General features: G+C 41.5%; 1 protein-coding gene across 1 annotated transcript; it reads right to left on the bottom strand.

Moving 5' to 3' along the window:
* Positions 1 to 1,806: 1,806 nt before the first annotated feature.
* Positions 1,807 to 11,301, bottom strand: CLEC3A (C-type lectin domain family 3 member A). The gene is made up of 3 exons (XM_004058030.5): positions 11,106 to 11,301; positions 5,665 to 5,748; positions 1,807 to 3,457 (listed from the first exon to the last, which is right to left on the bottom strand). The coding sequence occupies exons 1-3, from the start codon at positions 11,245 to 11,247 to the stop codon at positions 3,063 to 3,065; spliced, it is 621 nt and encodes a 206-aa protein (XP_004058078.2). The 5' UTR covers positions 11,248 to 11,301; the 3' UTR covers positions 1,807 to 3,062.
* Between the last annotated feature and the right edge of the window lie 467 nt (positions 11,302 to 11,768).

Here is an 11,768-nt window from a genome sequence, read left to right as displayed (position 1 = left end):
AATGAGCCATGTTTGTGCCATTGCACTGTGGCCTGGGTGACAAAGCAAGACCCTGCCTCAAAAAAAAAAAAAAAAAAAAAAAAAGTTGGCCTGAGAGTTAAGAACAATTTATCATTCCTGCCTGAAGACCAATTGTTTGCTAGAGAGTACCCAACAGGCAAAACAGACCAAAGAGAAGTCCAGGTTAGGGAATCTTGTGGGTGTGGCTTTCAGCTGGTTTGTTGGCTAAGTAGCGAAGTCGAGGTCATGAATTAGACCCAAGAGAACAAACCAGGTAATCTCTTAATCCATTCCTTCCAGTTTTGCTGTTTCCCATCATCTGCGCTTTGTCTTGCTAACTGACCTTGATATTCGCTAACCCTCATCTTGATGTCACTAACCTTCATCTATTCCTTTGCATTAACTTACTCTCTTGGTCTTGTTGAGGCACTTTGGGAAAGATTGCCTTATTTAATGGATCGTTTTCAAATGTTGTCTTTTTTTTTTTTTTTCAATAGGGTCTCACTCTGTCTGTTGCCCTGGCTGGAGTCAAGTGGTACAATCATGGCTCCTTGCAGCCTCAAACTCCTGGGCTCAAGCAGTCCCCCTGCCTCAGCCTCCCAAGTAGCTGGGACTACAGTCATGTGCCATCACACTTGGCTAGTTTTAAAATTTTTTTTGTAGAGACCATGTCTTGCTGTGTTGCCTAGGCTGGTCTTGAACTCCTGACCTCAAGTGATCCTCCTGCCTCAGTCTCTGATGTCGTTGGGATTAGGGGCTTGAACCACCATGCTCAGTAACATTGGTTGTCTTTGTCTTTCTTTGGGCCCTTGCAAAGGGAGAAGGAAAAACACCTTCTGTGAAGTGGCCTCAGACTGAATGCTTCTCAAGGTCAGCTGTTAATCCAGATTGTTACTTCACCTAAGGAAAGTGAGATACTGGATTAGAATCCACTCCCATTGCCTTTCTGAATGGGCTTTACCTTTTATTGCTCCCCATGGGTAGTAAGTATACAGGATCTGAGTCAGCTTGTTAGGTTCCAGTGACAGTTCCACTATTTCCTGGCATGTGACTTAGGGTAACTTAACTCTCTTTTTTTTCTTCTTCTGTAATATGAAATGATTCTAGAGCCTAATTCTCAGGGTTAAATTCTCAGGGTTGTTCCTCAAGATAAATGAGAATTATATAAGATCTAGGATAGTACCTGAAATGTGAAGAGAATGCACTTACTCACCAGTGTCCACCCATTTCATTATGGTCATTACCTTTACGAAGACTATGGTTACGTTGGAAGTAGGGAGTTGGCCAAGATCAACCAGATAAAATCGCAGCTACATTTTTTGCTGTTTTGAGACAAGGTCTTGCTCTGTCATCCAGGCTGGAGTGTAGTGGCACAATCTGAGCTCATTGTAGCCTCAGCTTCCTGAGTTCAAGAAATCCTCCCACCTCAGTCTCCTGAGTAGCTGGGATCACAGGCATGCCTTACCACACCTGGCTAATTTTGGTACTTTGTGTAGAGACAGGGTTTCGCCATGTTTCCCAGGTTGGTCTTGAACACTTGAGCTCAAGTGATACGCCCACCTCAGCTTCCCAAAGAGTTGGGATTATAGGTGTGAGCCACTGCGCCCAGCCACTGCAGCTAAAATTTTTTAAAAGTTTCCATCCTCTAGCCAGACCATACCTCTTCATTGCCAGGTAAAATTGTTCTCTGAGTATATCCAAATCACCAGTTTGATTAAATTCAGGGTAATTCCCCTCGAACTCTGCCAAGTTTAATATAAACCAACATATTTTGAATAACTGTAATTAACACTCGAACACGTTTTCTATTGATCAGAATTCAGGCTTTATTATTGAGCAATGAAAACAGCTAAAACTTAATTCCAAGCATGTGTAGTTAAAGTTTGAAAAGTGGGATATTGTTCACAAAACACATTCAATGTTTAAACACTATTTATTTGAAGAACAAAATATATTTAAAATTGTTTGCTTCTAAAAAGCCCATTTCCCTCCAAGTCTAAACTTTGTAATTTGATATAAAGCAACGAAGTTATTTTGTACAATCTAGTTAAACAAGCAGAATAGCACTTGACAGAATAAAAAATTGCATAGACGTATGCAATTTTCCAAGATAGCATTCTTTAAATTCAGTTTTCAGCTTCCAAAGATTGGTTGCCCATAATAGACTTAAATATATAATGATGGCTAAAAAAAATAAGTATACAAAAATGTAAAAAAGGAAACATTAAGTCCACTCTCAATCTCATAAAAGGTGAGAGTAAGGATGCTAACGCAAAATAAATGTAGGTTCTTTTTTTCTATTTCCCTTTATCATGCAATTTGCTTCTTTGATCTGCCTTAGGGTTACCCATTTAAGTTAGAGGTTGTAATGCAATGGTGGGAATGAAAATTGATCAAATATATACCTTATCATTTCCTTTCAAATTGCAGCTGGAAACTTCCAAAAAAGGGGTAGGCATGAAGAGAAAAAAAAATCAAATCAGAACCTCTTCAGGGGTTTGTGTTCTGATATGGCAGACAAAAGTCCCACCAGGAGATGGAGCAATTCAAAAAAAGGGTAATGGGCTGACAAGGTATTATTGCCAGCATGGGACAGAATGAGCAACAGGCTGAAAAGTTTTTGGATTATATAGCACCTAGAGTCTCTGATTTAGGGAATTCTTGTTAGTCAAACATAAACTAAACTTCCAAGGGAAAATCTTTCAGGTAGCCTAAGCTTGCTTTTCTAGAGTGATGAGATGCATTGCTACTGTGATTTTTTTGAAAACAGACTGGGTTTGTACAAGTGAGAAAGACTAGAGAGAAAGATTTTAGTCTGTTTAGCAGAAGCCATTTTATCTGCGTGCACATGGATCAATATTTCTGATCCCCTATACACCAGGAAGGGCAAAATCCCAAAGAAATGTGTTAGCAAAATTGGCTGACGCTATCATATTGCTATGGACGTTGATTTTGTGTTGCAATTTTTTAATAAGTAAAAATTATAATTTTTACTTGTTCTTAGAGGTCATCAACCTATAATTTATGATGAATCTTGCTTGGAGGACACATTGGAGAAAGGCCTATTGAGGGATGGTGAACTCGCATATGTACCTCTTGCTGCTGCGACAGGCCTCATCACTCCACTTGCCCTGAGCTGATTGGGAGAACAGGACACAGTTTTCCCACTTGCCACCATTAGGCTGTGCACGGTCCCAGTTGAGGAAGGAGATAGCGATTCCGTTGACGTCAACAAACTTGCCTTCCGTGACCATGTCATTGATGCCCAGCCAAAAGTCATTGACACCTGGCAGGCTCCTTTTACCATAGTCTTGGAGGGCGTTGATTTCGTCGGAGTTCCTGGGGATAACCAGGATTCCTCCTTTGGAAATGCAGTCTTCATTGGCCTCATGGAAATGCTTCAAACCTTCTGAAGCAAGGTAGCATTTCTTGTGAACTTTAGTGCCTCGGAGACAGACTGTGAAGATGTGAAATTTAACATATTAAGATGCATTTTGAGTGTATTATGACTAGGGCTGGACCTGGCAAATAGCAATAAGTATTTGTGGAATGAAGTATGATAATGATGAGACAACAAGCATTTTACATAAATTAAGTTACATAATCCTGACAACCCCATGAAGTTGTATTTTATTACCCCTATTTTTACATATCAGGATATTTAGGCTTAGAGAAGTTGTTACTTGTAACACCTTAGCATTTTTTTTTTTTTTTTTTTTGAGATGGAGTCTCGCTCTGTCGCCCAGGCTGGAGTGCAGTGGTGCGATCTCTGCTCACTGCAAGCTCCGCCTCCCGGATTCACGCCATTCTCCTGCCTCAGCCTCCCGAGTAGCTGGGACTACAGGTGCTCACCACCACACCTGGCTAATTTTTTGTATTTTTAGTAGAGACAGGGTTTCACCATGTTAGCCAGGATGGTCTCGATCTCCTGACGTCATGATCCGCCTGCCTCGGCCTCCCAAAGTGCTGGGATTACAGGCGTGAGCCACTGTGCCTAGCCACATTTTTTTAAATGAAGTAATTTTTGCAGCATGTGAGAACACAGCTACCCAAACGCAGGTCTGCCCTATCCCAAGACATAGCCTTAAACCTCATGCTGTTATGATATATACATGCTTGCTACTCTGTGTTGGATTTCTTTGGGAGTTTTGGAACTAGATGGTATTTAATATTTATCTTAAAAAAAATGCTCAGCGTGGTGGCTCACACTTATAATCCCAGCACTTAGGGAGGCAGAGGCGGGCGGATCACAAGGTCAAGAGTTCAAGACCCGTCTGGCCAACATAGTGAAACCCCGTCTATACTAAAAATACAAAAAATTAGCTGGATGTGGTGGTGTGTGCCTATAATCCCAGCTACTCAGGAGGCTGAAGCAGGACAATCATGCGAACCTGGGAGGCAGAGGTTGCAGTGAGCCGAGATTGCGCCATTGTACTCCAGCCCGGGCAACAGTGCGAGACTCTGTCTCAAAAATCAATCAGTCAGTTAGTCAATTAAATTCTAGTTTTGCATGTGGAGAGACAGGGATTTTCTTAAGCAGATAACTGAGCCTTGGTAATATTGTTTAGATTATTCAGGATAAACTGAGCATAAAGATAGTTTTAGGCCATAGCATTGGAGAGTCAGGCCTCAGAGCCCATAGTGCCTGGGTTTAGGTCTCATCTCTGACATTTAACTAGCTGTGTATATCTTGAACAAATTATTTACCTTCTTTGTGCCTCATTTTCCTCATCTGTAAAATTAGGATCATAATAGCTTAAGTTGCTGGAGGATTAATGGATTTGTGTTTATAAAGAATTTCTCGTACCTGACTGTGGGTAAAGGATGAACAAAACTCACCTTCTGCATAAGCATTTTGCTGTCTTTTAACTTTCTAATTCTGTTCCCCTGGAAGCCTGATAAAGGGAGTATGTCACCCTTGTTACTAGGCAACATTGCTTGTGGTAAAAATGACCCCAGGTTGGTAACATGCATCTGGTCTGGGAGTTATAAATACTTGATGGAAAGCCGTTAACTTCAGTCTTCCCTGAAGGCAGTAACTTGTAATGAGGCAGGTCTCTTGTGAGGACCCTCAACACCCTGCTTTTGAAATTGCTACAAAGGATATTAGCTCCTTGGGGGATGAGCCTTGTAAACCAGGGCTGTTCCCAAACCTGCCCACATGGCTCACTTCCTCACCCCTTGGAGAATAGCTCCTGGGCAGTAGCGCATGTGGCTGCATAACTGTGGGAAGGAACACTGGCGCTGCCCTGTTGGCAAGCTGCGGTTCTAACCCATGTCCTTCCAGCATCTTAGGCTGGGTGTGGCCCGAGTGAGTCCTGGTGGCCTGATAGGCACTTAGCTATCATCCAATAAATGCTGATCATTTTAGTCATTTCATACTTGCTTCATTCTGTTTCACTACTCTTTAGAGAATAAGTATGGACTGACTTTTCAAATTTATTCCTGAACTACTTATTTTTATTTCTATACCACCCATATATAGGAGAATGGGATTGTAAATGAAGCTGATTTCCTAAAACAATCATCTCCCAGCATTGGGGCCTCTTATTGGCCACATTGTTGATTTGTCAGTGTTTCTTTTAAAAAGACGTCCCCCAGAAATTGACCCAGAAATTTTCCTGTCTCCTTTGGGACAAGGCACTGAGAAGGTCTGCACCTTACCTGTCTGCAGGGCTTGAATTTCCTTCAAGGCATTGACTTCTGTCCAGAGCTTTTCAATTTGAGTCTTCAGATCTCCATCCTTGTCTGGGGAAAATTTTAGGGTGGGATGGGGTAGGTGGATGAAAAGCATATGATTAAAATAAAATCAAGCTTTGGAATGTAGGACCCAAGGCAATAGTGGTTTTGGTGAACCTGAGCCCAGTGTATACAAAATTAATGCATGAAAATAACTTGGGGCTGGCGAAGTGGCTCACGCCTGTAATCCCAGCACTTGGGGAGGCCAAGGTGGGTGGACCACTTGAGGCCAGGAGTTCGAGACCAGCCTGGCCAACATAGCAAAACCCTGTCTCTACTAAAAGTATAAAAATTAGCTGGGTATGGTGTTGAATGCCTGTAATTCCAGCTATTTGGGAAGCTGAGGCATGAGAACTGCTTCAACTTGGGAGGCAGAGGTTGCAGTGAGCAGAGATCATGCCACTGCACTCCAGCCTTGGTGAGGGAGTGAAACTCTGTCTGAAAAAAAACCAACCAAACAAAAAAACAATGAATGAAGGAAAGAAGGAAGGAAAAAAAGAAAAAGAAAATAACTTGGACAGGAAGATTCCTAAGAGCTTCATGGCAATCATAGTACTAGAAGGTCCTTCTGTGAGATGAGGCTCCTTCTATCTCTCCAGTCACATCCTGTGACTCTAGGCTTGTTGACTTCCAGGGTCATCTGAGAATGAGCTCAATCTCATCTTTCCTGTGTGTTCCTTCTGCTAGGATCACTCTTGCTCCAGCGCTTTCCTGTATTCTTAGCAAGCTTAAATATCTCCTCTTCTGAGAAGGCTTTCCTGGTTATACTATAATTTAGTATCCCTTCTGCTAATCTTTCTTTGAAACTTATTTTTCTTCATTCTCTAGTCTCAGTTCACATTTTATTTTATTCCATATTTTATAGAGTATTCTCTATATTTTCTATTCTCTACTTTATTTCATCTGTCTTATTATTCTTGGTGCTTCTGATGCTTGACATGATACTTGGTACATAATAGTTGATCATAATATTGCCTAGTGAATACACACTTTATGGTATACACAATTGTTTTCACTTGCTCTTCAAACATAGCTATGAATGGAGAAAAGTTGGATTCCCATTGAAGAATGAGGACAAGTCCAATGAGAGTGTCTCGAAAGATACATGGCAGAATTCATACTCTGACTGATTTGGGTCCCCAGGTCCCCTGTCCCCAGTGTTCCTACTCAACACATGCCTCAGGTATGGTGGCTACCAGCAGGGTTAAGTGCTAAAGGTTCATGTAGAAATATGTCTATATTAGGTGTTAGCAACTTAAGTCTTGTATGTTCCTGGATGAGGCTAAAGGATCTTTATAGCCATCCTTGACCAATCTTGGCTATAAGTAAGTGGCAGAAAACAAGAAACCTTGGATAAATTGAAATTTCAGGTGTAATAAGGATTCTCTTAGAGATTGGCAGCTTGTGAGGTCTTCAAAAGCAGGAATTATAAATCATAATAAAAATTATTAAAAGCCTCCACATACTGTTTGTCAGAGATCAATTCTCTCAGTAGTGCTTTGAGAGAGACACAATCATTGTCTCCATTCTGCAGAAGAAAGAGTCCCGGAAAGCTGAATTCACCTGCTGAAGGTCACCCAGCTAGTAAAGTGAAGAATTGGGATTTAAATTTGCCCAGCTCCAAGCCTGTTCTCATTTCATCCCTCTTACCTGCTTCTGCACAGTGATTGCCTCTACCTTCTTGGTCCCGAGCACATGGCCCCAGACAGAGAAGATACTTAAAGCTTGGTATGAACTGTCCCCAGCTGCTGCTTTGTGGGGATGCCATGGAGGAAGTCTATGTTCTGTACTGGATTTTTCAGGACAGTCTAAAACTCACATGTGCTAATTCACTGTCCCCTTAAACATGTGCTTCATAAGCCAGATGTTTCCTCATTTGGGTTAGGAAGCTGTCTTCTGGAATATCCAGGGGTGGCCCCTGCCTCTGTTTTACTTAATGCTGCACATCAGTTCTGAAAGCATCCCATGGCTCAGCTCAGAAATACTATAACCTAAAGATTTTTATCTGTGTGACCATTTAATCCAGAAAAAATGTAAGGGTGCATTCAGAATGCAAATTCATCAGCTGGCGGGGGCCGGGCTTGCAAAGACTTCTGAACACCTTCTTCCAAGGTATAAGCTGTCACCTCTAAAAATGTCATCCCCCATCCCTCTCAGCTTCCTGCTCCGTTCTCCTTAAATAAGTGGCCTCTACTGGGAGATTGTAAACATTGTAATTAACATGAAGACACATGAATTGATATTAGGCTCCTGGGAGATGGTTATGAAATTCATTATCCAGGGACTTGCCTGTAGCTTCCATCCTTTGTAGCTGATGTAGATGTCTTTTGTGTACAACAAACAAAGGGAATATGTGGAACAACTACTGAGCTGGAAAAGTCATATTTTATTCATGAATGCAACACATAAATTGAGACCTATGAAGCAAGTACCAGAGAGATCTTGTGTTTGAAGCTAAATTCTTCCATTGCTATTTTGAGTCCCCCAGAAGGCTCTCTTTCATTTTATTGTTGCTCTCCAGAGGTAGACACAGTGTAGAAACACAAAAGTCATTCCCAGAAGACATGGCCAGTAAAACCATTATATGATGTTGGATTGTCAAAATATATAGGAATGGGCACTCCCATACACAGAAGATGGGAAGATGGATTGGTGTTATCATTTGGAGGGACAATTAGAAAGTATAATTAACCTGCAATTTTACTTCTGGAAATGTCTCATAACATCCTAACATGGGGAGCAGTATGTGTGCAAAGCAGTTACTTGGGGCTATTTAATCAAAAAGAGATGTATTGGGAGAGATCAGATTAAGTGATGACCCATCCAAACAATGGAATATTATGCAGCTGTTAAAATGAATAAAGTATTGCTTACACTGGTAACTATCGAAGGTTTAATAGATGAAATAAATGTATTTGCCTAGCCAAACATTCTGCATAGCCAATTCTTATTTTGTTAAAAATATGTATTTTAATTGTGCATTTTAAAAACTCTGGGAATAGGCCGGGTATGATGGCTCATGCCTGCAATCCCATCACCTGAGGTCAGGAGTTTGAGACTAGCCTGGCCAACATGGTGAAACCCCATCTATACTAAAAAATATGTATGTACAAATATCAGCTGGGCATGGTGGCGGGCACCTGTAGTCCCAGCTACTTGAGAGGCTGAGGTACTAGAATTGTTTGAACCTGGTGGGTAGAGGTTGCAGTGAGCCGAGATCACACCACTGCACTCCAGCCTGGGTGACAGAGTGAGACTCTGTCTCAAAACAAACAATCCTACAAAAAACAAAGCACAAAACTTCTGGGAATAGTATTACCTGATAGTTAATAGCGGATATTTTTGTGGTGAGGATTGGGAGAGAGAAGATGGCTTTCACTTTTGATCTCTTAAACGCTGGTATTATTATATCTCAAGGTACTTAAACTATTTTAAAAGTATATGGATGGGTAGGGATATAATTGCTTGACTGGTTTAGGTTTATTGTTTCACCTACTGTAGAATCTACTTTCTTGGACCTAATGGCAAAAAGTAGCAAAAACTATACTGGGGGAATGACATTTAAGAGGTGTGTATCCAGTCAGTTTTTTTTTTTTTTTTTTAAAAAAGCATGTGCATGCACATGTGGTTATGAGGGAGGCAGTGGGGAAGAAGGGGGTAAAGAAGTGGGAAAGAAGGTGGGGAGAGAGAAGAGAGTGGGAGGAGGAAGGGGAGGGAGGCCCCTGGAAAAGCTGGGTGTGACCTAAGCTGCGATTACTTCAGAAACACCCACACAGCACCCACATGCACACGCAGTCACGTTCAGACCCTCTTCACACATTCCTACTGGGTGATCGCCACTCTCAAGAGGAGTGCCACTCCATCCAGCAGTGAAGAAACGCTGGCTACAGAAATGTGCCACGTCACCCAGTATCTTCTCTCTCCCCTCTCCTTTTGATACCATCTTCAGCAATATGTTTCATCTACTCATGAGAAATATTTTAATCTTTCACTGAAAGAAGTACAGTATTTCTTAAGGAAAAAAGATTCCACTTAAGAAACCTTGCACTAGCCGGGCACGGTGGCTCACGCCTGTAATTCCAGCACTTTGGGAGGCCGAGGCTGACGAATCACGAGGTCAGGAGATCGAGACCATCCTGGCTAACACGGCGAAACCTCATCTCTACTAAAAATACAAAAAATTAGTCGAGCGTGGTGGCAGGCGCCTGTAGTCCTAGCTACTTGGGAGGCTGAGGCAGGAGAATGGCGTGAACCCAGGAGGTGGAGCTTGCAGTGAGCCAAGATTGTGCCACTGCCCTCCAGCCTGGGCGACAGAGCGAGACTCTGTCTCAGAAAAAAAAAAAAAAAAAAAAAAGAAACCTTGCACCAGACTTAAATTTTGTAAATAAATGTCCCTGAAAAATCGTACTTTATAATCATGAGAGCACAAGACCCCTTTTTACCCACCAGCCATCTGTCATGTCAAATAGACTGTAACCTTGCTGAAATGTGTGTATGTGTGTGTTGTTACTAATGAAGTGAAAATAAGGAAATAGTCATAATCTGAAATATCCTGAAATGAAAATGATGCAGAGGATGTGATAAAACATGACCCTCTGTCTTGTTTTTTTCTTTTGCTTAGGTTTCAACGTATTGCAAACACCTCGCTATCATCATTGTTCTTTTCAATTTCTTTAACCTGTTAACCCAATTCAACTCACTCAAAATTTGAGGTTCCCGGGAGATTCAGTTTTGCATCACAATGCCTTCAAATACTAGATGACTTTGCATATTGACTTTTTTAAGTTGGAGAGATTCAATGTCTCTGACATGAAAAAGTTTAAATATATGGTATAGGTTGTCCTTATGCTGCCAAGGATATGGAAATACAGCTAATGATAACTAATGACAAAACAGGTAGTCACAATTACCAAAATCTCTATCCTCTGCTACACACGGAATAAGATTATAGTTATCTTAAAATATAACTCAATCGAGTTACTCAATATCTGCTAGTGAAACAGTGTGCTCTGTTAATACATTCTTTTTGCCCCATATTAATAACACCAGATTTTCAGAAATCCACGTGAGCTTCCTCTGAAGCACATTCTATTTAAGCCCACCTAACAAAAAATATACAACACAGAATTCTTTTATTATCAAATTTTTTCCCTGTTGTTTTTTTAAACCCAGCAGCCTGGTTTCTTTAAAATAAAGTATCCCAGAGAATTAAAAGTTCACTTAATCCCCTGAAATGCCATATAGGGATGATGGCATGGTGCCATCACCAAAGATAGTCTCCCGGAGGAGTTTGAAAATTAACATTGTCCAGCACCTCCCCACACTCTCTAAGCCTAGAATTTTGCTTGATTGAGAAGCCCCATTACCTCTCACTCGACGTTTGCTGTGCTTCCTGGCTTTTAATCTGGACGTGTGGCTGGTGGTCTGGTCCAGGAGTAAGGTGATCACCAGGATGCAAATTACAAGTCCATTCTTTGCCATGGCTCTGGGGCAAGCCTGCTGAGCCATGTTGCCAGCCCCCCTAAAGCAGCTGCGGAGAGGTAGACTACACAGCTACATCTTGCTCTGGGATGCCTGGGGCTGGCTTATAAAAGTGAGCTTCGGAGGTTGGCTGGAATCCTGCTGACGGAATGTTTGAATGCCTCTGCTGGCCACAGCATAAGGTGGCCTCTTGTTCTTGTGCCTCATGTTAGGCTTTCTGTTTATTTAATTTCTGCTGCATTTCCTAGTGATTTGCCTTTTTGGAGTGTGTCAAACTTAACTACAGGTTTAGCCTGCTTTCTTTTTTTAAATTTAAACTCTGAGAAGATTGGGGTCTTTGTGAAAAATTCTTTGATTTGGAACTCTGAAATTTACTAAATGTTCTGGAAAATGGATTCAATTTAGTTTTCAGGGCAAAAAAAAAAAATGCAGAAAAAGGAAAGTTACTGCGTGTGTGTGTGTGTGTGTGTGTGATGCCACAGCACCATTCATTTAAGCCAGTGTGTCTACTCACACTCATGTGTCTGCACAGCTCAAGTGTAGCTTGG

The sequence above is a fragment of the Gorilla gorilla genome, chromosome 18 (genome assembly GCF_029281585.2).
Source record: "Gorilla gorilla gorilla isolate KB3781 chromosome 18, NHGRI_mGorGor1-v2.1_pri, whole genome shotgun sequence".
NCBI classification, from domain to species: Eukaryota; Metazoa; Chordata; class Mammalia; order Primates; family Hominidae; genus Gorilla; species Gorilla gorilla.
The sequence above is the reverse complement of the archived record's forward strand: the minus strand, read 5'-3'. Positions and strand labels throughout refer to the sequence as shown.

What these genes read in the sequence shown, in the direction of transcription:
- CLEC3A (XM_004058030.5), bottom strand. Translation starts at nt 11,247, where the DNA reads ATGGCTCAGCAGGCTTGCCCCAGAGCCATGGCAAAGAATGGACTTGTA. An exon ending in CAGCAAACGTCGAGTGAGAG is followed by an intron (nt 5,749 to 11,105) that starts GTAATGGGGCTT and finishes AATTTTCCCCAG; the next exon opens with ACAAGGATGGAGATCTGAAG. An exon ending in AATTCAAGCCCTGCAGACAG is followed by an intron (nt 3,458 to 5,664) that starts GTAAGGTGCAGA and finishes ACATCTTCACAG; the next exon opens with TCTGTCTCCGAGGCACTAAA.